The following is a 27,718-nucleotide window of genomic DNA, read 5'->3' as shown; positions in this document are numbered from 1 at the left end:
TTTTCTTCTTTTTTACACCCTTCATCGCAATACAACAATTATGGATAAAGAGAATTTTGGAGTTTATCTACTATATATTTATTTCTATTATGATATTATATGTTTTAATTAAAGCGATTTTTTTCTCTTACAAAAGTAGACTTCCGAATTGCGAATAAAATTCTTCAAACATGTTTTATTTCATTTTATATGTTTTTTATTGTTTACATGTAGAATTATATATTATTAATTATAAGTAAAACATCTCTTATCTACGTATACCATAAAGAATTATGAAAAGATATTTTAAGATTCATATGATTACGTTGTATTTTCACGGATAAGCGTATTTTCCGAATATTGCTAAAAATATCTTTACTTTGCTACTAATTGTATTATTCAATCAAACTGCTTTAGATTGAGATATTTGTTACAGGTCATTTCATCCAATTATAATGAAATTGTAATAAAAACTCACACAGAATATGATGACAGAAATATAATTCAAAGAAATATCAACATTTAGAAAAATGAAATGCCATGACTGTTAAAAATAAATCGACGAAATAATAGAGACAATAATTCAATTAATAAAGTTTACAAGAAAATGATTACAGCTACCAGGAATAAAAAAATGTTTAAACTTTTACTATTCTTTTATAATTACTTGTAGTTATGTATTTTTTATGATGTGAATTATCGTAGAAAGAAGTTCAGGAAAATATTAAAGTACGAATATTATTTCGTACGATATAGTCAGGTCGGGTCATCTTGCATCGTCTATCCTTCATTCATATCCTCGACACGCGGGTGGGGGTCACATCCTTGCTCGAAGGACACGAATGGCGTGCGTTAAACGGAAGCCTACGTAAGCGTTCGTTGGAAAATCGAGGGTTGCAGTGTTCTCTAATGGGAGATACTATTCTCTGTGGGAGGAAAGGGGGGGGGGAACAAAGAAAGAGAGAGAGAAAGAGAGAGAGAGAGAGAGAAAGAGAGAGAAAGAGAGAGAGAGAGCACGTGCAGATGCGTGCTGCGAAATCACGGTGTGCGTTTTTATCCATGGCCATGACAGAACTAGAAACTGACCCAGTTGCAGGGGCTTGCACCCATGTGTGATGTCAGGATGCGCAGCGGCAGCTCCATTCACGAGCCTTCAACAAGGCGGGCGGATCGGTAGAGTGTGGTCCGGTATCGTGAAATATCATAGTTCATTTAATGACCCGCTAAATCCTCATTCATTGCTTATTATCAGCTGCCTCTCGTTGTCATTTAAAAACAGCTCACTTATCGCTCGCCGTTCAATATCTCTTTTCAGGTCAATTAAAATCATTCTATTGTTTATCGAAATTATTTTTACCATTGATTTGAATGTTATCTCTTGCGTTTAACTTTATCTTGCCGTTGTTTCTTTCTTATCGTCGATACTTTTATTGCTTATATGTATAACTTTCGTCGTTGATACTTTGTACTGTCTTGTAGTGTCTATACGTGACTTCCTTTATTTCGCTCGACGGGTTTTATTTTACGATAATAGTATAAGCTGCTTTTATCATTTTCTCTATTATTTTATACAGAACAGTTTTCATAGAACAAGTTTGTTATTCGCAAATATTCCTGCTATCAAACGCAATCTAACATTATTGTTGTACTACGAACGGCAGAATGTTGAGCTAACTATTCAAACTATCAGATTTACTGCCTCTCATTTATTCTCCGTTGTCTATCTCATTGTTAGTTAAAAATAGCTCGCAGCGTTAAATAATTTCTATTATTAGATTAATTAAAATTATTTTGCTTATTCTACAAGTCAGTCAAAATTAAATTAAATTAAAAGTTTTGTATATTTATTGCAAAATTTAAATACATATCTATTGTATAATTTGTTCAATTTGAATGTTTAATTTATATATTTAATTTTGTATATTATTAATTCCTGTCTCTCGATATCTTTGCTATTTATATTTCTATCATTTTGCAGTGTTTATATGATTTTCTTCGCCCATTCTGATGGATTATATTTTAGGATAATATTATATATATATAAGCTACTTTCTTCATTTTTTTAAATCATGTTGCGGAAATGATATAATCGACGAGTTTATTATAGAACGGTATATTGTAGTTCGCAAATGTTAGTATGGCCAAACTCAATTTAACATTCTCATTGTACTACGCACGAGAGAATGCCAAACGTGATAATCGAATTTCAACTCCCGCGATAATTAATCTACCATGTGAATAAAAGTACGTCAAACTTCTCGAAATCCCATGCTGGTCTCCTCTCCCCATTTTCCTCCCCAGGCCTGGCCAGTACGTTTTATCAGTCTCGCAGGATTATCTCGCTTTCACCGAAAAGCCCATTGGTCATCGTGGTACGCAACGCGGTTTTCCACGGAATAGACGCAGCTTCCGACTCGGAACTGTACGTCGGATTGTCGACCCTACGTCGACCCTTCTCGCTTCCTCTCTTCCCCTACTTCTTGTGCACTGTGTCTTTGGCCCAGTTTTCCCATTGGCGTAGTGACGTCATTCACGTCATTGAGAAGGCCACTGACAACGCGTCCCAGTTCCCGCCACCGCGGCAGTTTCACCGCCACGCAGCGCGGAACTCGGTCGGAAGTTTAATCCTTCGTAGCCCTCGACTCTTTATCGCGGCCGATCCTATGGATTTCTCAACCCTTACGCCGTGCGTCAGGTAGTCATGTACCAGTATGTGACTTTTGATAGCGATTCCTGCAGAGATCACAGCGTCGGCAGCGTCTCGCGAATAAATCGAGACATAACTCTTCCTATGGTATGCGCGAAGTAGATCTTAGATTTCGAAGCTGGAACTTTGCCTTTTAGCTTCTACTTGTACGCAATATGAATAAATAATTATTAGATATCAATTTCAATAATTCGATAATTTTTTTTGGTCTCGAATTCCATCTGCAATGCGAATCGATAGCGCAGTTGTTTCGCGCATAGAAATTTATATAAAATTATATTCGTGTATTATTCACACGAAATTAATTTATTTTGCGGGCAAAAACAGGATTTTTTGTTCACAGAAATGTATGGAAAATTACTTTACATCATGTCTGCGATATAGTTGTTTTCTTTGGACAAAAATATTTTTTTTATTTAGGGAAAGAAACGAGGCGTTCGAAAGGGTTACGCTGTAACCGCCTAGCGCAAGGATGCATATGTTCCGTCTACGTCATAGTAGGGATGCCGGGGCTCAGGCGGGTCGAGTCGATGGATATCGAGTAGAATGGAGAGAGGAGAGGAGATCACAGCCGCCGCATCTCGTCGTCATCGTCCCCTATTCATCCCATCCGCGCCCAGCCAGCCAGCCAGTCGCGTCTGGCGAGAACGAACGCCGATTGAAGTCGAGGGGGTTCGTCGACCCCCCCGGGTTCCATCCGCGTTGATGACGCGATCGTTACGTCATGTCGCCATGGCGACGAGCGCTTCTCTCTCTTTCTCTGATCCACGCACACCCGGCGAAAAACTAGAACTTTGACCTGAAATTGGGTCGGCCGACGAATGACACCGGTCAACCCTACGGTACCCCCTTTTCCTCCTCCTCCCACCTGCACCACTGCACTTTTCCGTTCGCCACAGAGGGACGCATGAAGCCAACCCCCACTCCTCCCTTCTCGTTGCACTTTGTCGCATTCTGAATGCAGGTAAAAATTCTGGATGCTGCGGTCCAGATTGTAGGTGCTCATAGATAGCCGCATTGTATGTAGAAGCGTGGAAACTATATTTATTGTCACGCGTCAGTTTTCCAAACTGAAATGACGTGGTGCCTTATTTTTTAAGGGGCTATTTTAAGGGTACTTTAATGGACGTCGCACTTGTTTGATCCTTTATTAGGCATGACCGAATTTGAGATCTATTTTTGACCTCCGTCTTACGTGCGGCGAGTTAAAAGGTTGAGAGGTTAAATCTATTAAGCTGCTCTTTAAAGGAACGGTTCTCTGAATGACGTACCACCTCCGCTAGAATCCGATAGTTTATACTATAAGTGAAATGTTTAAGTAAAATGAGTGCAATGAGTAAATTATAGTGTATGTATACATATGCCAGACTGAAAAAGAGAGAAGTGGAAGCGCTTCAGGATATATCCACACAATCGGAATATAATGTGCTTTTAATATTATTAGTAATACATTACATATTATTAAATAATTTTTAGTATTAATATTATACATAATATGTGCATAAATTATTAATATTTTATGTGTCCATATTTAATGACTAAGGCATTTTTGAAATTATTTATAAATGAGTTTTGTTTCAAATAAAGCTTAGATTTTAACAAGTTTTGAAACATTTAAAATCTAAGATTTATTAAAATAAATACAACTTATATAAAACTAATATTTATTCAAACCGAGATTATTAATTTACCGGGTGCAACACAGGCATGGAATGGAGGGATCATTTAGTTTCAAAATATATTATAAAGTAAATTCGTACTAACAGGGATTCTTAGATGTTTCATCAAAATCAGCAGAATTCTCAGGCTTCTCTTTGATGTCACTGAGATAACTCCAGGATTAAAATCAGATTGACTAAAACAAATATTTATAGACAGCGCGTCAGGGTATCTATTTTCTTACAATACATCTTGAAGGGATAAAGATGACAAAGTTTTCGGCATGTGGCGAACACGTGCCGCAGACGGCACGTGGAGAATCGCAACGCTAAGAATTTTGCTAAGGGTGTTGCTTTAGGAGCAGCAAAGACTTTTCAAAGTAATCCCTTCATTATCGAGATTTCGAGTTCCGTCAAAGCTTCTTGTCGCGATATTGCTCTTTAATAAGTGACGGATCAACGAGATGTGAAGGATCACAAAAATAGCGCACATTCGACACGTGCAGCTCTTTACTGTCGATATTGACGACGCGCAAGAAACACCTCCCCGAGATATACAAGCTTATATAAACTGCCAGAATAAAATGTAACACCGATCGTGATTTCGTGCAATTAATAAAAATAATTAATTATGTATTTATTAAGTATAATTAATCAGCAAAAGTTTATTTGCGAGCAACATAAAGCTCGAAATCAGTGCCTTCAATATTTTGTTAACAATAATCTACTCCATATTTTATGAATAATACTTTATTTTATGCCAATTCTGAAATTTTGCTCACTTTTTAATATACATGTATTTAGATATATTATTTATTATTATTTATTTATATTTTTCAACGTTACAATTAGCAATCTTTGAGTAAAGTTTGTAGAAACGTGATCCTGCATCGGCAATATTTTAATTGCAATCGATCGTCTTTTGATAAGCGAATCCATATCGGTGAGGTAACATTTTCGTCGAATCCTTATCGAGATTGTCGTTTGCAACAATAATCGCGATCACGTGCATTTGCAAACGTGCCGAAAGAGAAACATATGAAACTAATTTCGTTTTTTAGTTGTAATATCGAGGACTAATTATTAAAAAAGTGTAAAACATTGACTAAGTAAGTAGTTTCAATTCGAAAATGACTTGATTTGCATGACAGCCTCGCAATGCTGGCTCTCTTTTTTCACACGCGTTCTGATAGTCAGGCAGAGTGTAACGAACGCTAGGCTTGTCTCCTTATAAATACAGAAATGTGAAAATGATGCGGAAGCATAGAGTTTGCTATAATCATATACAATTTATAAAAAATTTAGACTTTAGATTTTTTAGTAAAAAATAAATTCTACAAAAATAAATCGAAATATACAAATATTTTCTCAAAAAAGTTAAGGAAATGTGTAAATAAAATATTTCTTTTCTCAATAAAAAGTTTTGCTATCAAAAGGAATTGACAAAAGATCGTTCGGCTCGCGATTTATGACCGCGTCGCAGTTTTATTACATTTTCCATCGATCTCGAAATGTCCGCAATTGTTTTAATTTTGCTCGAATCAAAGTTGGGTGGCGCAAATTCTGAACAGACAGATGTAACGTTGTAAGATCACAATATATTACTTTCTGTAACATTACATTATACCATTATCATCATCATCCATTATAATTTATATTAATAATAACATTATATATATATATATATATATCATAACTATAATTATTATATTATTATTATAAATCGGCAATGCATAATAATCGACATCGTCATGGTCTCTTTATATCATATTATACGTACATAGAGATACGATCGATGTTGGATCGAGAATATAAGAAGCTATTGCGGAACAATCGGAAATATACCGTAGTCCATAAATAGACTTTCGACTTGTGTGTGACAAGTGTATAACATTATTATTATTTCGTAACAACATTCGTTATAGGCACAATCATCGTCATCGCTTACACGCTTTTTAACGTCAACGCCTTGTAATTATTTTCTTCTTTTCGATGCGTCAATAAATACATGATCGCGATCTTTTTCGGCGAACAAACGGAAGGAAGTGAGAACGGAGATGCGTGCGTGTTGCAGAGCGAACGCGCGAGGAAGAAATTATCTGTCGTGCATTAATAATGATCTTAACAATAAATTGCTACGTAGAATCATATCGTTGTACTTTCGATTACGCAATTGTGCGGTGCTCTTAAAGAATACGGTCAATTGTGTAAAAATTCTTGACAAAGAGGTGTTCGTATTTATAAAGCGCTTTAAAAGTTACGTATGACCAGAAATAGGATTTATAATCTACGATTGACAGACTCACAAGTAGACAGAGACAGATCTTGAAAGATTCAGAAAATTTCTATATGGAAAAATGTCATTGATATAGCGTGTTCCTAGGAAAATATGTAAAGTAATCAAAATCATTTACAGATATAATGAATAAAATATTTTGGGAATCTACGTATTAAACATAAAGTCCCACAATTTACTACTTTAATTTTTATAACAGATGCGCCGATGAATTTGGATCGATTTTTTCTTACTAAAAATATTTGAAATTCTAAAAGTATCAAAGCATCAATATTTTTCGAGTATTCGAATTACAAGCGTTTTCAAATTACAACTAAAAAAAGAAGAGAATTTTTAGAAAAACTAAAGGTTTAGAATGAGAGAGATAACAAAAATATTGCTGAATTAATTTTGGACAAATTTTTTTAACAAGATTTTAATTTAAACCTTATTTTTAGTTATAAAGACATATGATATCGAAAATTGCGATAAATAATAATAACTGTTCCTAACATTTTTGATAAGAAAAATCTAGAAAAGATTGAAGGGAGACTGTTATTAAGATTAACGTCTCAAGTTGCAGGACATCCTAAGTTTTTTTTTAATCCTAATTTTATATATTTTTTCCTTATATTATTGTATTATATATAATATATTATGTTTGATTAGATATAATTCCTGATCTTAATACTAGAAGTACCGCAAGAAGATCTTTTGATTTTTTTCCATGTTGTTTAATGTTATCGATTTAAAAATAAATTATATTTATTTCAAATATTTGATATTTTAAATTTTAGCTTTTTACTTATCTTGTTCTATTACTAGAACAATTCTAGAAGTAGTTATTTCCTGCATTATTTTTATCCGGTACTTCTAGTGTTAATTTGTTGAATGAAAAATTTTCATTAATTTAGTCCTCTAGAAAGAAGGTTCTTTCTTTCCCGTCTAAAGCCGGAAATGACCAGATCCGTTTGTAAGTACAACCCACGTGCAAAATGCACTCCACGACTTTCGACTCGTTTCACAGCCTGTATATACAGGAAAAATCGAACTCACGCGCTGTTCGGTTCTAATAATTGCCTGTATCATTTCAATTTACCTATGTATGTGCGCATTCGATTGATGAATACATGTACTTATTTATGAGATTGCTTTTCGGTCAGCATTATTTGTTCGCTGACTGGTCGACGGAATTTACTACACAGAGAAAGAGGATGTTGCTGTTACAGTAAAACCGTTGTTGTTATTGCATATGCGAAAGCAACGTGAAAACAATTATATGTCACTATCATCATTTGATATTGGTAGCAAAATCTATTTTGTTGAAGAATCGCACTGGATAAATTTATTTGGAAACAAAAATTTGTTCTGCTAAACATATTTAATTAAAACAATTTTAAATAAAAAAAAATACAAATTTCACTATTTCAGCAAAATAATATATTATTCTAGTAAAATTTGCAGATTTAACAAAATTATTTTTAATCGACAAAATTAAAATTTTTCAATCTTTTTGTTATTTATATAAAAATTAACAATATTTACTATGATAATATAATATGCTGCGCTTGCAAATCTTTTCTCGCCGTGTAGTAGCTTACAATTAATTGCAATTCTTTTTTATTTAGGGTAGTTAGGAAAATTGTTGTAAAGCTACTCGTAATTTTTCTTCAGATTGCAGAAGTAAAAATGAAAAAAGAATATTTTTATGATGACTTTTATCATTAGACTTTTCCGCAGAAACTTTTTCTCGACTTCTAAAGTCATCTGTATGTATAAATGTATCGACATATCGATACACTGTTTACGTGTTTAGGCAACCGACGTTGATCTACTGCGTACATTTTTGATTGCATTTTGTACTACGATAATATTTTTTATACATGTATAGCAAGATATATAAATCTAAGCACACTATTCATCTTAGCGATTTAGTATTTTTGCGATGCATCCTTCATTGGTTAGCATTCAAAGAAGATGTTTTTTATTCAATTCGTATAAAATATCGAATGAAATAATCGACAAAACTATGAATAAGCATTTTTGATCATTTTTTGATTTTCGTGATTTATTTATTGCAGTTTAATTGCACTTCGCAATTGAATCGATAATTAAAAAACGCACTAAGTCGAAAGGATTTTAATATTATTTACAAAATATCGCGGATAATGGAATTATTAATAGTAAAGTATATTATTACTCATATAACATATTTGAAAAATCTGATACGCTAACTTTCATACATTTCTTTGTTACGCGAAAAAATATAAAAAGTATACAAATCAACATTGAAGATTTTTCTCATTAAAAAATTTCTGACATCACCGATTGAATTGCACCATAAACACTTACCGTTTTCGATTATCTCGATCTGTATTAATCTGCGTCCACGCGTACGTTCGACAAAATTTTCATTAAATTGACTCGCATCTCGTCGGCGTGTTACGTGGTAACAGAAATAAGGCGGTTTCTCGTCGTTCTCAGATAATGCAACTAGATTTAGAAGACGCAATTTTTTTGCATTAAGGCAAAACTATACAGGTACATGGTTGTCATATGCATGTGTTAAACATAACTGAAACTTAAATAGAATTCGATTAGATGCGATAATCTGGTGGACTTTTGTCGTTACTTTCTGCTATTGTTGTTACAGCTAATATTACTCGCGTGGTTACTATCATAACAGTTGTTATTGTGAGTAGCGTTATTTACTGTTAACATCGTTATTTTTATTAATTACTTTGCACGGCTATCAATGAATTGCAACGATAACAGGTGAATTAAGAAAGACTCACAGCTCCAGTTCATCTGTTATCTGCAGAGTATTATTTAACCATAGTATTGCGTCTTTGGTTCTTTTTTCTTGGAATCAGTGCGAATTTGATTTAATGATTTTCGGATGTAATTAATCGTGTTATTTAACGATCAATGAGACAAAGTACATCACAATTAGGATAAGAAACTCAAGGAAGCAATACAGATTACAGGAATATCCTTTAAGTTACGCACATTATTTAATTACACATTTCTCGAATTTCAATTTCGTCGCTTATCGTCAAAAGGTGTAATAATAATAATCGATAATCTGCGAAAGATCAGCAAATAAAATAAAATAGACGGGAATTAGATTTGCATAATTTAATTTTTCATATTTTAAAGATTTAATTTAATAATTTAATTGTATATAATTTTTGTCAAAAAAATTCTTATTTGATTTTTTTGCTACTTTACATACTTTTTCACAGAATAGAGATTCGTAGTAATAGTGCGTATCTTAAATTAAATTTAATAAACGTTCGCGTTGTAACTGCTCGTTTAGGATTTAATCATGTTTGCGTAAATGCAAACTTGGTGTCTTTTCGCGAGACGACTTGGTACTTGTAAAATATCGACGAATGTTACAGCTTAAATTATCTTTTCGTTTCGAAAAATGGAAGAACCTAAATGTGAAGCGTGAAACGTTTACAAATGTGAACAAATTATCGTTATGATCGTTTTATGTTATAAAATAAATCGTATGTCGTGTCCAAAGCGTATAACGTGTCGCGAAACGTGCGAAGCGACAACGTTATCGCGAGCAGAGGAGCATAGAGGGCTTTCGTTCGAGTGGCGGCGCCTTGATGCACGTCCTAAAAAAAAAGATCGCAAATATTTAATGATTACCTTCTGAATTTTGTATCTTATACAAGATGAAGAAAATGAAGTATAATCATATATTCAATCATGCTTTATTGAAAATAACACCTCGGGAGAAAATACTAATTGATCAATCCCAGTAGATAATAGACAAACGGACGAAAAGTTTGAGCAAAGTATAGGAGCAAGCGGGATTTTCGCAAGCAAATTATCCAACAAGTCCAGATGACAATCTATCTACCGGGAACAGGCATTTCCTCATGCGCGATCTAATGTATATCACTAGAAAATTCACTCATTTTTTTCGAATTCTTACCTATCCTATTCGCTCAGTACTGGCAGAAGGGACCTTACGCCACAAAAATGTCAGAAAAGCAGTATTAAGAAATGATTTTTCGTGATATTAAAATATGAACAAACACATAATTATAATAACACTTCGAATATTTTTCAATTCAAATAAATTCTATAATTTTTATTGAAATTTAATAAGATATTTAGTTAAGAAAAATATAATTTTCCTAATTAAAAAATAAGTTGCGTTAAAACAACTCGAAGATATTATCTAAATAATAATTTTCAGTAATTATTTTTCATGAACTATTAACTTATTTAATTTTAAGAAATTTAAAAAAATTGAATTTTTATAAGTCTTGATGTAAAAAATATAACAAATTAAATTTTCTTATTTTAAAAATTGTACTTAGTATGTGTTTCATATATAATCTCACAAATTTTGTAACATTAAATATACAATACTATATACAATATATACATAATATTAATTTTAATGTAATAATCAATTATCTTATATAATTTGAATAAATTTAGTTTTTACATTTGTTACATTAAGACTTGCGATACTTACAGCTCGATACTTTGAATAGTGGACGTGGGGCACGTTCTCTCGACTTTCACGTGACAATGCTTATGACACTTCATCTGACAGTCTCTGCACTCGTAGCCTTGTTTGCCGAGTCTTCGCGCGAGAGTTCTCTTGCATACCTCACAGACTGTTCCTCTGAAAGTCAAGCGTTCTTTTGAGACAAGCAATTGTATTTTATATTTGATATTGTTATTACATTTATTTGAAAAAGGTTTAACATACTAGAACTTTTGATTAATAAATATGTGAAATGATTAAATGGATTAATGTGTTGTTTCTCTTCATCTCTTTTTAGAAAAGAAAGAGAAAAGAAATAGAAATTGGTATATATTAATCGTCGGTAGTTCTAGTGTTAATAAATCCCATGGTTGAGATTGGACCTTCGAAATTCGTGGTTTCGTACAACATTGATACGATCGACCAATAATGATCGATTATCAACACAAATTTCGGACATAACTAGTAAAAACTGAGCTGAGCTCTGTGCTAAAGGAGCTACGCTTCTGAAACAGTTGTTGGATACATTTTTTATTTCAATTAATACGCAGATTTATTATTAAGCTAACATTTTATTTTTCGCTTTCAATTAGCGCTAGTTTCTGATACCATTTTTTTTTTTTGTTGGTATACATATATGCATAACAATTTTTCCAATAAACGCGTGCACTCGGCACATTTATTTATGCATTTCTTTTTAAATTAAAATAATATTACTCACCCAGGCATGTGTTTGGCGATAAATGTGTGATCATTAAATATGTGCAACTTTGTGCCCTTTTTTCTCCATTTGCTCTTTTGTGCGAGAGAAAGAGGTACGAGGTAGTGTCTAAAATTTAAGAAAATATAGGTTTTATTTTAGTATAATAAAATATAAAAATATACTTTATTTTAAATATAAAGATTAGATTACTTACTTTTTTATACCGTTCTCCAAAGTCTCCAGAACGAGCGTGGAGGCTTCATTGACATAAGTTCTCGTGGATGTTCCGCTTATACCCGAGGCTTCACTTAGACTCGATCGTCTCGATTGCTCTGGCACCGACAAATGCTCTACGAAAAAGAGTTATCTCGTTAAAAAAAAAAAAAAAAAACGCTAGCTAAAAGGCCGAAAAAGAAACATAAATCAAATGTGTTCAATTCTATTTTAAGATAATTCGTGTGCCAAACAATATCCGCTATACTTGAATAATACTTGCTAAATCTATTGTACTCGCTCAATCTATCAAGAAATAAAAATATTGCACGATTTTATTAGGCACAACCGATATAAAAATTCACATCTATTTCGCAACTGCAGAATATACATATAACATACATAAATAATAATAAATTAAAAGACAAAAAGATAAAATAAAAATTTATTTATTTTATTTATTTATAAAAAATGTAATGAGTTGTAAAGATAAAGATAATGATTGCGTATTTTCGAGTTGTAATTTTTATCAATTCCGAATTGTAAATTGCATTGTCTAGAAGTACAATAGAGCATTTCTGAATTGTATTTAATGCTATGTGATGTTATCGGTTTTGCCTACTTCTAAAAAGCAAAGTTCTTGCACTACATTCTATTTTACAAAGACACTTACCAAAGTTGAGTACCAAAGTGATACACATATGTGTGAGCAAGACAAAGTGTGCACACAGGTGAGTACAATTGAGAAATGATAAGACTAAAGACAATAATCTACGATTTAGATTATAAGCAGTTTCTATCGATTGCGATTAAATGAATTAATTTGAAAAATGTATATTTTTAACAATCGCACATTTCTATACACACTTTTAATTTATGAGACAAAGAATATTGAAGAAAAATAATATTGAAATCTTACCGGATCCGGGATCGCGAGCTCTATCGGCGGATATGGATCTCGAATGAGCATCCTCATGATTGATCTCTCCTTCGGGACCTACCGATCTACTTCTCGTCTTGGATCGACTTAATCGCTTCTTTATAGTACCGAAGAAATCGCGTCGTTTCCTCCGAGTCCTTCCTCTTTCTGTGAAAGTATCAGGATATCTGTTAGGTTTTGCAAATTCATCACGAGAATCTGCGAGATACTTGGGAATAACATTACAAATAGGATATTTTTGCATCAAATTTTAAAAACATAATTTTAGTATAAATTTCGTAAATATTATAGGAGTATTTTAGGTCTTATGCAAAATGTCACAAAACTCGAAGATACCCTTTTAATAGTAGATTTTCTGATTAATTTAATGTCAATTTTTTTTCAGCAAATATGTCAAAGTATCGATATTTCGGCGTTATGAGCAATTGAGAAAGAAGAACTTTTCACGCGAATTAAATTTTAGGGTTTAGTTTTAGTAACAAACAAAGAACAAAGTCATATTTTTCAGTTAATGAAATTTTAATTCAATTTATTGACAAATTAATTAATTATAGATGCAATAAATGACGAATTTCCTCGACATTTTTGCTGAGAAAAAATTGACTCCAAATTAATGAAAAATCCATGTTAAAAGAATATCTGAGTTTTGGTACAGCTTGTATAACAGTCTTACCTTCTGAATTAGAGGAATTAGGCGTGCTCTCTGGTCCCGAGGTAGCGCTGACATCTTTCGTTCCGTGCTGCAAGAAATTTGCATTCAAAATTTAAAGAAAAAATATAAAATTAAATTATCGCAATCATTATAAAATTTCGAAGTTTAACGAAACGAAAATGTTGTGGATTCGCTTACCTCCGGGGATATCTCTTGCCAGTTTCCGTTGTGCGTCAGAGCGACCTGTTACATTAGTAATACACAGCACTCAAACACGGTTAAGTCTCTCATGAAACAAATGTTCAATGTTAAAGTTAAATTGAAATATGAAAACCGACATTTCGAATGACAAACTCTTCGAATTCGCTTGCCAATCTTTGCTTTAGCGTGCCAGACGTCTCTCAAGTTGCGTCATCATTGAAAGAGCTATCTCGAGATGTATATTTTTTTTTGCGTTATGTGGGTGAAAAACAATTATATTTTGATTGAAATACGAACAGTTTAACATCGAGTGTTTCTTACCTTCACGACCTGTCGCTCCGGTTGCTGTAAAAGAAATCAAACAAAAATCATGCTTTAGCAGAAACCATAATAATCGCAAAGATAATGTTTGTCAGGGACGAATTAAATTCCCGACAGTTAGAGCAGATTATTTTCCGAGATTCAAAATAAGTAATGTCCAAACCGATGAAATAATTATGTAACAATTATAAAATTATATAAAATATGTAATATAAATTGTACACTTTACTATCTGTAATTATTTTTAATAATATCATATTTTCTTTTTTGATAAAATATTTGGAAAAAGAAATACTTCCGAATAAAATTATTCTGTAGGATTTTTCATGATTGTATGGGCGCACGGAGTATTTTCGTCTTTCGCTCATTTTTATACAAATCCACCACTGACTTGTTTGGTTATTCGTAACTTCATTTCACGCGAGTGTTATGTGCATGCAGTAAAAATTGGTTTTAGTCGTTTAATGAGCTTACCCTCTGCTGACTGTGTACAATCAAGGTTCCCTTGTTACCGTTCGTTTGCCCACTTTTGTACGGTGAATCCACGACGTTGCCGTTTGTTAAGTAGTCTGCAAAAATGTTTTTCTAATAAAATTCAGGGTACATTGTCACCAAAATTCAGTGAAATCTACAAATCTACGACTCTCTGTGACTATTCCTATATAAAAGCATTAATTTTTTATTTTAAATGCCAGAACTTCTACGTTTATCTATCATTCGACTTATACAGAATGTCTCAGATTCCTGCATTTCATCTAATTTTTTTATCAATTTTTAACCGTTTTTTTTTTTAATTGTGAGCAATTTAAAAGTTAGAAAATAATAAATAAAGAACGATTTTTGGACGCTCTGTATATCTAGTCGATTCTGGTAAATAAGTTATCTTACAGGTACTTGCGCTCGATTGCATTCGGGTGGCATTCTATATTCGTGATGCTGCGCACGGGAGATGAGAATCTAATAATCGCTCTCATGCCAAACTACGTCGGGGGATGATCGGTTTCGGACGTGCGATAAACAATGCATAATTTTTTAACAAATGCGCTCTCATACTAAAGGGTTCGATTCTGGTTCACGAACAACAAGGATACTTGTCGTTTAAACTAGAGGGCGAGTAAAGAAAAGTTACTGTACTAATGAGAGAAAAACCAATATCGGGTGTTCACACACATCACACGCCTGATAAAGTAATCGGTAATTACCCCCTTCCGACTGCGCGGCAGAGTCGTACAAGATAAGTGTACTGTTACCATTGTTGTAATTCAGACTATTGCTGCTGATGACATTCTGCTGGCTGTAGGAACGAGTCGGCGAGACCGGCTTTATCGCTTCCTTGACTTTATAAGGCTTGGTCCCGATTTGTGGCACCTCCGCACCCTCGATGAATAGAAACTGCAGAACAAATACAAAAATAGTGCGAGATAATGAGAATTGCAAGGTGGCGTTTCTGAAGTTCTGGGAATTGCGTTCTGACTCAAAAACAAAAGACTGTTGACCAATATTTACATACATAGATAAGTTTTGACATATTTGTCTCGCGATGCCGGCCAATAGCAATCAGTATTGTTTGGCCGTCAAGCCAAACGGCATAGATATATTTCTGAGGTGTTGATATTGAAAATGCAGAAGACGCTGTAAATACTACTCGCCAAATTAGTAAGCTTAGCGATTTTCATTTGTCTCCTGAGTCGAAAAAACATAGTGTGCGATTTCATTAAACGTGCTATGAAAGAATAAGAGATACTTAACAAAAGTTTTATGAAAGAGACTTGAAAAAACTAGTTTCACGCTAGTTTCACAGTAAAACTATAATGTTGCATAGACAAAAATTGAAAAATTACAGAATTTAAAACAAAATTCCTAGAACTTTGGAAACGCTTCATGTGTTAAAAAAATAGAACTTATTAAAATTAAAAAATATAAAGTGTATATAGATTTCAAAAATCTACAGCGATGTACAACAATTTGAGAAATATTTTTAGCAATAGATACTTTGAAAAAAGATGATTCTTTTTTAAATGCACGCTTGTAAAAATATTTTTCGAAAATTATTACATCGCGGCAATATCTCTTGTATTTAAAATAAATTAAAACAATTACCTCCACTGTCAGGGTACCCGTAATATCATCTTCCTCGTACGGTCGCGCTTGAAGAGGTATGATCTGCCGCTGGCTTGGATTCGCGAGCAGTTCTTCGACGCCCACGATTCCAAGTCCCAAAAATCTTTGGCTTCTATTCACACGGTCAAACACTTCCAATAACACCTCGGTTGTGTTGTGACTTATATCGCTACAAATACAATATTAAAACTTAGTTTCTTTTACATAGATATCTTGCATAATAAACAAGAGTATAGATTTCTCAGAAGGACTAATCAAGCTTACACAATTTTAAATGGTGTATTATTTTTCTTAAAATTATTCGTCGTTATCTTTTTATCATACAATTTTTTGATCAAAAAATTTAAAACTTAGAATAAAATTGTTATGTCAGAATAAATACATAAAAGATCAAAATTTCCATGAACTCACAATAAGAAGGCCTCGTCCCACAGTGGATTTTTAGTATCTTTCTTTATGGAAGTCTGATTTTTTTGCGGCGGTTCATCCAATTCAACCACGCAGTAGGGCTCGAAAGCTCCGCGCTGACCGCCGAGATCGGTAGCCCTTACGACCTTCACGAGCAGCCGCCTCTCACCAGGCAGATATTGCATTGGTGCCGGCGACGGCGCGGTGTGTCCCTGAAGACGTGGATGTGAAGATTGGTGTATCATCGAATTCGAGACGTTCTGTAAGACGAAGCGTATCACAGCATGCAACAATGACAATAACGGCATAATAAATTCATTAGAGAAACATTATTCTTTCGATAAAAATGAATTACATTTGACGTACTGGCATGAGAATGGTATAAATTTTCTTGAAGAGTACAGTAAGAATTTTATGTTTGTATATAAATTTAACACTTGGTGTATTGCACTTTAGTATTTCATTGAGAAAATAAATGATCCGCAAACGGGATTCAAACGCATTTAGACCTGACGATTGCTTACCACATTGTCGTAATGCGTAGGATACGAGAATCCTGGCTGAGGAGGCGGCTCCCTCCATAATCGGGGACAGGTAGGATATTGGGAAAGATTGAGGTGAACGTTGGTGCCTCGCAAAGCACCCACCACAATTTCCGTCACCACTTCTTGCAATTGGCTCTCGTCCAGGTCTTTCTTTATTGTGCCCACCGCGGCCAGAGAAATCTTTACCTGATGCGTAAAGTAACAATTAATATGATTTCATCAAACGCTGATCAATAATTGTTTATCAGCTCTTCAAATGTTTATTAACCGCAAGAACGTTACAAAGTATACGTCAAAGAATTTTTAATGTTGTTCTTCCCCGTTCATCGGTGCGAAACGATGAAGGTTATATAAAAATACGTTATACGTTATAGATGAGCGATAAAAAGCCGTGATTGTACGATAATAGAAAACGGAATAGGAAGTTTCCGCATATCGTTCCGTTACGCGGGAAATCCGTTGTTAGCGGAAAATCACCACGCACCTCTGGCCAGCCGTCGCATTTCAAATCCACCAGCAGCTTCTCGGTGATGCAAACGACATTGAGACGAGCGCGGAAGCGATTGACGTTGACCCGATAGTGATTGACCTCCACCTTGTCGCCTCGTTGCCGAAATGCTTTCAATTGCAAAGCCGGAGTGGCTTCGCAGTCGCATGTGATAGTCTAAAGATGTGAAAAGAGTATTTCTTTCGATAATTAATCGTACCTGATTTTTAAATATTAATTTGTCAACTACGTACTTTACAATTCTTGTTGCTATTAACTACTTAATAACAATTTATGTAATAAACCGAATATTAACATGAAACTTTTTACGCAAACTGAAAACAATGATAATTTAATCCAAATTTTTTTATATTGAAATTATGATATTTTAAAAAGACACTGCTGGTCTTTCAAGTTTGAATTTGCAGAATTAAATATGAAATTGTAACATAAGTAGGAAAAGAATGTTTACATACCACATCGTTTTTCGAGTCGCATTCGCAAAAGATATTCGACAAGACTGGCGGATTCGTTTCCGGAAGAACGCGGACGAATTCGACGCCGACGCCGTGCTGAAACATACGCAAACATCTAATTGCCATTACGTCGATTGATAGAATATATAAAGTGTTCCACAATTTGCAACTTTAATCCTAATGACAAATTTTTTGATCAATTTTAAGTTAACTTTTCCCTAAAAGCAATATCTAACGACTATAGTTTTCGAATTGTAAACGATTAAAATAAAAGAGATTTTCGATGATTTATAAATCTCAATATTTATAAATAATAAATGTTGAAGAAAGATTTGTTTAAAATTATAATTGAAGAATTGACTAATAAAACTAAGATCGCGAGTTGTGGATCTTTCTGTACACAGCTATGAAGCTATCAACACTTTTTCACACGCGCACTAATTATACTGCTGCATTTGTGCGACACGCAATCGCCACGTTACGCGATACCACTTGTTTGCATATTCATATTCAGAATTAAACTCAGAGAGCAATCCTTGTACATGCAGCGATATGCCAATTATGCTGAATTAAAACATAGTTTAGGTATATGATTTTTATCGATTATCAGTTAAACTAAATACATCTTTTTACCAATTTTTCGATATGTCCAGAGCAATTAATTAAGTTTGTACATCTTTAATTTTATGGTGTATAGTTATTAATAAAATTAATTTTTTGCCAAAATCCATTACGAAGCGTCATAATACTTATTCAAGTTTTAATGATAGTGTGATAAAGATAATACGAGAAATAATTTCGATAAAAATAATAATACGTAACAATAAAATAAATTTTGCATACATAAAAATAATTAATGTACTATATATGCTATAATATACGCTTTATACGTCGACAATTAAGTCAAGCCAGAAATCGCTTCAACTCTCTGACGAAATTTAAGTTATTCCAGCGAAATGACGACATCGGTTACACGTGGCAAGGACAGCACCGAACCATTAAGCCTTTTTATACACCAGCGATCTTTGATGTATCTTTATCCATGCAAATGGCCATTCAGCACTGTGTCTCCGCGAAGAGATGTTACGCGGTCAGTGTTAAATATACCAGATACTAGTTACATTGTTTTACTGTAAAATTTATAATCGTCGAGGCGAATGTTAGCTGAATGGAATTGAAGCTCACAACGTATCGTTAGTTAATGACATTTTAATTGCTTTTAATTTGTTTACGGAGAAAAGAGAGAAGACAAAACGCAGCAGCAATGATTTTTGCAATAATGACTCGACGCGGATGAAGCGATTGAGGGCACGTCCAGTTTCCGCCAATCGACAATGCTATTCTCATTTCTCGCCAGATGAATCATCGAACAACAGTGAGATTTGGAAAGGTGCCCGTAATTCCGAGCGCGTAAAATGTTGGACGATGCAATTGCATTAGACAGTTCGGAGCTCGGGCAGTTGTTATCAAATCGCGGAGTCCCACGCTCGCTCGATCTGTCGCTGAGGAGAGCGCGTGTCGATAATTGAGGGCAAAAGTTCGTAACATGTCGAAACAAGCTCTCCGCGCTTTGTTGTAACCGCGCCGCGACATATGCAAGAAGAGTCACCACTCGACCCACTCGACACACAAACTCTCACGCAGACAAACGCATTCCCTTCTCTCTCCACTGCTTCGCCGGAGTCACCCACGCCTTGAGAGGAGCTCGTATCTCGCCTTATCGAGCGTGACCAGTCGCGCAAAGTTCCGCAACAATTGCAACATGTTATGTTTTACGAGGACATATACTCCGCAGTAATTATAAACGAACAAATTTATTTAGTAATTTAGCATCAGTTTGCCGAAAGCATCAGCCTTTTCGAATCTCCAACCTAGTCAGAGCCTAGAAAACGCTTGCTATTCTGATACAACGCCGTTTTTGCATAACGGAGCAAGACCTCGACCCGGTTAAAATGGATCAAAATTGGCGTGCCAATCACCTCGTCAGTGGAGCTGGCGGTAAAGTCGTTGAGAGAGGCCACCCAGACGGCTAGGAGCTCGTTCAGGATGACGAGGTCGTGGTGTAGCCAGACAATGAGTTCGTTGACCCAGCGCACGGCCTCTGCATCGGCGCCGGTCGCGGTCGGCAGATGCAGCGCTCGGGAGCTGCGCGATGGGCTGATGAGACCGCCGGACGTCTTCCTGGTCAGGCGCTTCCTCACCGGCGGCGTGGGCGGCACGTAACCACCCGGTGACGGTGATCTCGCACCTGCTATCACACCGGTACCACCACCACCACCACCACCACTTGCAACACTAGCGGTACCACCGCCACCACCAGCAACACTGGCGGTACCGCCGCCGCCACCACCTGCGCTACCGGTAGCAGCCCTCGCGATCGAGGGTGCCGAGGACGTCGGTGACACTGATTTAGACTTATCGAAGAATCTACCGACGATGCTACTGCTCGCGGGCACAACACTCTCGCTGTGATGGCCGTCCTTGCCAAGCTGCGACGACGTGGACGAGGAGCTGGCGACGGCGGCGACGGTGAGCTCGTTTAGCACGAAACGATTGTAGACGTACTTGCCGACGCACAACACCACCAGGCCGAACAGCATCCAGCCGAATATCAGCATCGACAGCGTATCCATGGTCGTCTCACCGGCCGAGTCGAAACTGCATATCAGATCGTCCACCCGCTCGGCCAGGTCGGCCATATTGCCCCATCGTTCTGCCAACCAAGTCCAATTGGATTCCAAAAACATTCTTTTCTATTTTCACCCGCGAGCGGGCCGTCGGCGGCCCCCCCACCAACGCCGACGAAACTTGGCTATTAATAAAACGCGCATACACCCTGGGCTCCCCCGGCCGCGCTACCCGACACTGGGTGTCCGTCCTCCTCGTCGTCGCCGTCGTCTTCTACCTGGCGCGCGTCCGCTTCCGGAGATCAGTAACCTCGAATCCGGGCGAGACCGGTTCGATCAAATGCGGCCATCGGCTTCAAGATCGCACCGACTTCTTTTCCTCATTTTCTTCCGCTTTAACTTACGTTATTGTGTACTTAGTTTAAACTTTTTTAAGTTTTGATTATTATATTTGATTGAGATCTTCGGATTGATTGAATTTGAAAGCTACGCACTGCCTTCGGAATCTCCCGATTCTGATAACGATTTAATCGTAGCACCAACTTATCTTCTCGATGATGTTATCTATTTATAATAGTAATCCGAGAAATTAGGAACACATTGATCGCTGTCAATGCACGATATCTTTCAGGCCACGATGTCGAAGGCTTCAAGTTGAATCCTTATTGCGTTGAGATTAAATTAATAAGCATTGGTATCCTTTTTGGCATTATGTTCCTCGCTGAGATCAGGCCAAGCTGAAACAAAAGAGATCCAGATTAAATTCCCAGTATGATAAACTATGAAACGGAGAACTCGTCAACCGATGCCGACTGATAAGATGTCCGTAATGTCAATCATGCGATATACCTTGCGGGCTATCGCGACCAGCAAATTCACACAAGCAACAACTTTTATCCGAAGATATGAAGTGTTGCTTCTCAAATTAATAATTATGAAAATAGTTAAAATATAATTAGAGATGGTACTTCCACAATAATTAATATCTCATGTAGTTTATTTTTATTTAATTCCAATATATGTACATATGCTGTTCTACAACTCGCAATTTTAATTTTATTGAAAGATTCTCTAATCAATTTGGCGACGAATTTTTTTGTTCGAAATCCGAAAATATCAGAATCATTATTTATCGCAACTTTCGAATTTTTAGTTAGATAATTTTGTTATTAAATTTCAAGCAAACTACAACTTTTCTTACGAAAATTCTGTGTTAGGTAGAATAAAATCCATGTGGAGTAAACTAAGAAATATGATTCTGCTGCGTATTTGTCTCCCTGAAACTTAGTTTGCGCAAAGTTCTTCTTTCTTACAGTTACTTATAATTTTAAAAACTTACGTCTCGAGATTTCTTCGCTAAGAAGAAATCTACTCCAAATTTAGAAAATATGCTATTAAAATCAAAATCACACACATTAGTTACTTTGTAGATTAATTTAATTCTATTAATATTTTATCAAGTTTTGCGATACAAATATCGCTATCTAATTCTTTAAATGGTGATAATAATACGCTTTATAATTACATTGTTTTGTGTAAATATTTCTAGCCGATTATCATTGTGGTTAAGTTTGTTTGTGGTTAATTGATAACAGGTAACGACAAGCGGCAATAGTGAGAATTGCTTGCCAACAACCTTGGCGACGTCTTATCACTCGACCGCTGCAATGTTCCCTGGCTCGAGGGAGTCAGATAGAGAAAGAGAAAAATACGCGTTATTTCAGCATTTAATAAAAAACATTACTGACTACGCTACTAAGAATCCTCGCCACTGTACGAGTGATTTGAATTTAATCTCGAGCTGTCAATCAATGAACGGGATCAATAGAACGGGTCAGCCATGAAGAACACAATGAGAGTTATGCATGATCTCCGAGAGCGGAAATGTGCAAAAAACTAAATGGTGGATAAAAAAATAAAAAAAATTGTATGTGATGCAACGGGTTTTAAACATTTTTTACGTGGAATTTATATCAATGTATAAAAAACATTAAGCAAAATATGAAACATGAAACTAGAAAAAAAAAATTTATTCCCATAACATGTACAAAAAAAATTATTTGAGATTTAGTATCGCAAATCCAAAATTTGTTGGCTTTAAAATGAATTTCAAAAGCAATTAACAAATAATGTAACTTTATTAAAATGACATAAAACAGATTTTTTTTCAATAATAAAAATAAATGAATGGTTAAAGGTGCGTTCGGAGAGACGCTATTAGCGCTATTTGCGTCATTCTATCTTTATCGCTCATTAGACATAAAACAAGGATAGAATGATTTAATGTAGTTTAAGATTTAATGTAATTTTACAATGTAAAATATAATTGAGCAGCTTTACGCACTTGTCGATTTTCTCTTTTTTTTCTCTCTAACTCTTTTTTTTCTTTTTTTAGATCTCAATGATTCATAATATGCAGTGTTTAATCAAGGGAATCACTTCTTTTTACGTCGAATGACGTGATCGATACGTTCATTGGTTAATGAACGGTCTTAAAAGCAAAATGATATTGCGATACCTGATGAATGCCTTGCTTCAAGCGCCGTTACACTTTCACCTCGCTGCCGTCAGCATGTGGAAAGTACGTGCGCGTTCGCTTTTCGTCGTGGTCAGCGGCGTAGCCGGGTCAGCGTTCGCTCCTTATCCGTCGCCGTTCTTCGCGAATCACTGTCTGCCTGATACTAGAGCTAAGTCGCTATACTTGATATTTTTCTATAAAAACTTTGAAGAATCTTGTTGACGATTTCGTCAGTCGATGAGAACGTGATGGCAAGTTGTCGATATTCCGAAAAGCGACAATCGCATGTTTAAAACATGCTTACAGGCCTAAAACATGTAAATAAACATATAGATAATTACGTTGTCTGACAACTATTTTTGCATACACGAAAATACTCAAATTTTTTTAATAGATTTTTGAGTGACTATAATTATGATAATGGAATTAAAAGTTTTCTAGCAGGTTTCGTAATACGTTATAATTGTTGCATGCGATGTATCACCTATCGCGTTTGTTGGTCTTCCAACAAGTGGTTGCATTACTATTGAAAAGAATTAATAGAAATTTATTTTCTAATGTGGAATAATTAAATATCCAAAACCAAAATATTGGAAACCGAATCTTAACCATTCATTTATTTTTATTATTTAAAAAAATCTGTTTTATGTCATTTTAATAAACCGCATTCTCCGACGATTTGTAATTTAATCATGACTCAATCACGCAACGATCGATTTCAAGACTGGGGAAAGTTGAGATTCTCTTATAAAAATGCATTTTGCTTTTATCAGTCAGTTTTATATCACCATTGGTAACGGTTACTAATGGTGAACTATATATATATTTATGTACAAGGTGTTCCACAACGAGCAGTTTTAATTTTAATAATAGATTTTTTGATGAATTTAAAGTCAATTTTTTTAGTAAAATATTAAAGCACTGATTTTCTGAGCGATTGAAAAAAAAAGAGCTTTTGTGAACTAAATTTTAGAAGAACAGATAGAAAGCAGAATTATGATCTTTAATAAATTTCAATTAAATTGCATTTACTAGAATATTAATTTTTGAAACGTATGTTAATTATAAAAATGTATAATGTTGAAAATGTGTGTGTGTGAGAAAATCACCAAATAATGTCCCTCAATATTTTTGTTAAAAAAACTCATTCTAAATTGGCCAAACCTATTAAGATTGTGAGCTGTGGGACACCCTGTACACTATATACTTCCGCGATCATAAAAGCGCTCCAAATGTGCTGCTGGGTATCGATTAATCTGGCAAAGGGCAAGGCGACTTTTGTCACGCAAATAAAGGGGGATTCTTTTAATATCCTGTTACATCATGTCAATTTTCGCGTTGGTTAATTTCACATAATTGAATAAGAATCATAAAAATATTCATGCAAAAGCGCCATGCAGCATCCCTCCGTGATGCAGCTGTCACATTCGTTTGAAGTGCAATGTACACGGCGTGTTTGAATGATAATGTAATAATATTTTTCCGCAAAACTTAAACATCAAGCAACACTATTAACGCGCATACGGAAAAACGATATTTTATTATTCTCTCAATATTTGCACTCAATTAGAATATAAAATAGAATACTTTTTGACATAACTGCAGCATCTCTGCGCATTGCGTCCGCTCGAGTGCAACCGCATTATGTCCAGATTAATTAGATCTCCGAGTAGCAAGCGATTTGGAAAACAAAGCGAATCAGAATTCTATTATACACTCATGCAATCGTATTTTCAGGTTGCCAATCACAATATTGCACAATATTACTCTGCGCATTTCGCACTTTCAGATTCATCGGCGTGATATCTCTCGTCGTGTCAATGAAATCTATCCGTAACAAACCATTTCGAAAATCACACTAAACTAAATTCAACGGCTCAACAATCATAACATTAATTAATTTAATAATCAATTAATTAACAACGCACTGTCAACTGCAGATTCGCGACACGTTCGAACGCGGCGTGTTCTATTCACATTTTACTTTTGCACTCCATCGTGCTGCGAAACAAATAATAACAGCAACGACACAACACAAGCGACGATGAGCATGCGACGACAGCGGAGACGCCTACCTGCCTCACATGAAATGGACGCTACGCGACGCCGGGCGTCGAGAGAGAGCAAAACGCGTCGCGTCGACGTCGACGGTCCGCGGCAGTCTGACTTTCGATTAATCGGCCGCCGATCGGCGTCTGCCTGGACACGCGCTGGTCGACTCGGCGGGGCGAACCCCCTCCGATGCGCACGAAGGAATGCGCTCTTTTCTTTTGAAAAGCCTCCCTTTGTCACGTAGTCTCCACTTTTCCACGCTTTTCCTTCCGTGAAAAGGAAATGAGAGGACAAACTATTCGTTACACCCCATATTTTGAAATATAGGGTGTCCTAAGGCACTTTCACTGAAACTTCTTCAGCTCGGGACAAACGTATTTTGCCTCAAGATTCTGCTTTCGATTAGGATAAATCTGATACGTTAAAAATAAATTATTGATCAAGATTTATTGATGTTTGTATCTTTAAATGACGCGCAATCTTTAAATTGTTTAAATTGTGTTTAAATTGTTTTTTTGTAAATAAAGAATTGTTTGTCTTCAAATTTCACTGGAATTGGTATTTTAGCTCTAACTGCAAATTGGAAGTAATTGTGTTCCAATTACAGAGTGAAATTTTATCTCAAGCACTCGAGAACCACGTGCAACCCTCATGGGGTAAGTTTGTATCGGATAATTTAAAGTTGCACGTCCCATCGCTGAAGAATTGCGAAATCCGAAACTTATTATTATTTTATTCGTGTGAGTCGAAAGTTCTTTGGAAATTTTTTTTAATAAACAAATCAGACTTTAGAGAAGCGAACCGATAAATCTTTAATGCAGGTTTGAAAATTGTATGACAATTTTCTCATCTCTTTTTTTGACATTATATTTTAGTTTCGAATCTTTTGTATCAAAAAATAAAATATTGAAATTTTTGGGTGGGCGATAAGAGTTTCTTCTGATTCGCCCTATATATCGTCGGTTGTGGCATCGCGGCATATCGATCCGCTGCGCAACACCAGCGGTCGACCCCACGACGAATCATCGCCCGTTACCTTGACGAGTGGAATAAGGTCTGTTCCTTTTAGATCTGCATTGTTCACTTTCTATGCTAAAAATGAAACAACCATACAGGATCCCACTTTTCACGCATTTTTTATAAGAAATTTTTTTATTCACAGTTGCTTTTTCTCTATAAAAATATTGAGAAGTCATCATCTATCGCAAACTTCCAGTTATATATTTTTGTAACTAAGCCAAATTGTATTTTAAATAGACTAAAATATATATGTAGTTTTGGTTCTTTAATATTTAGTTTGCGAAGAAACCCTCCGTTTTCAAATGCTCACGATTTGAAATTTATAGATGCTTTGATAAAGAAAAAAATTGCCTTCAAAGAATCTATTGTTAACAACCAACACGAGATGTGAAACATCTTGTACATTTATTTAAGATATCGGACATTGCAGTGGAAAAAAGGAAGAATCCACACAGCATGCATATCCGGGGGACGTTCGGGGGACATTTCGAAGATATCGTATCTCTCAAAGATATCTTCAGGATATCTTTTGGATGTCTTTTGAATGTGTGTGCTGTGTGCAAAGTAAAAGAGAAAGAAAGATATTTCATGAAAAATATTATAAAAAGTGCATAAATGTATAAAGATTTACTACAGTAACACACATATAATCACATATCAGTTTTCTATAACCGTTGCTATGTCATAGGAACATCAATTTACATTGGTAATGCGGAACCGAACAATCTCACCACTGTTTTCGGATTCACAGAGACTTTTACTTAACTTACGATGACCCCTTTTTTTTTTACGATAGTACAGACCTTCTTATTTACGTTACATTATCCTTGGAAATTATACACATGGTAAAAACGAGTGAGATATTATTTACAGAAATATAAAAATTTATAGAATTGACAAAAAAAAAATAAATCAGAAAAGCATAAAAATTATTTTTAAAAATCAATTTCTTATTTAAAAATTTTTTTTAAAGGAAATAGAACTTTCGATATAGAATACTGTCTTTACTACATATTAGATTTTATTTATTTTTTCTTTGTACGCTTGTAAATCTCTTTTTCTGATAACAAGTCACGCACGATCAATAAACATCTGTCACGTGGTTCGAATAAATTATGATAAAGTTATGACGAGGTAAATAATTATATAATCAGAAAGAATGTATGTGTGCCGGAGACGATGAGTCAACTCGCGCCGATGTGATGTAATAAAAGATCCATCATCGTCGCAAATAAATTGCAACTGTACGCGAGATATCAAAGACATAACAAGAGATCTTATGCGTAAACCTAAATA

General features: G+C 35.0%; 1 protein-coding gene across 11 annotated transcripts; it reads right to left on the bottom strand.

The window, feature by feature from the left end:
• Positions 1-5,922: 5,922 nt before the first annotated feature.
• Positions 5,923-25,585, bottom strand: LOC105670384 (uncharacterized). 11 transcript variants are annotated; one of them, XM_067352173.1, is made up of 19 exons: positions 25,426-25,585; positions 23,351-23,658; positions 20,185-21,569; positions 18,206-18,301; positions 17,727-17,906; positions 17,222-17,428; positions 16,701-16,957; positions 16,269-16,458; positions 15,371-15,560; positions 14,643-14,737; positions 14,169-14,192; positions 13,845-13,889; positions 13,668-13,734; positions 12,974-13,141; positions 12,056-12,191; positions 11,860-11,967; positions 11,124-11,276; positions 10,572-10,604; positions 5,923-10,248 (listed from the first exon to the last, which is right to left on the bottom strand). In XM_067352173.1, exons 3-18 carry the CDS (start codon positions 20,950-20,952, stop codon positions 10,577-10,579), a joined length of 2,712 nt encoding a protein of 903 aa, XP_067208274.1. In that variant the 5' UTR covers positions 20,953-21,569; positions 23,351-23,658; positions 25,426-25,585; the 3' UTR covers positions 5,923-10,248; positions 10,572-10,576. The 11 variants fall into 11 exon arrangements, with proteins under 11 accessions (XP_067208274.1, XP_067208269.1, XP_067208277.1 ...); XM_067352168.1 differs by lacking the exon at positions 10,572-10,604; XM_067352176.1 differs by lacking the exon at positions 10,572-10,604 and having other exon boundaries at positions 15,419-15,560.
• Positions 25,586-27,718: the final 2,133 nt, after the last annotated feature.

This window comes from Linepithema humile, chromosome 3 (genome assembly GCF_040581485.1).
Source record: "Linepithema humile isolate Giens D197 chromosome 3, Lhum_UNIL_v1.0, whole genome shotgun sequence".
NCBI classification, from domain to species: Eukaryota; Metazoa; Arthropoda; class Insecta; order Hymenoptera; family Formicidae; genus Linepithema; species Linepithema humile.
The sequence above is the reverse complement of the archived record's forward strand: the minus strand, read 5'-3'. Positions and strand labels throughout refer to the sequence as shown.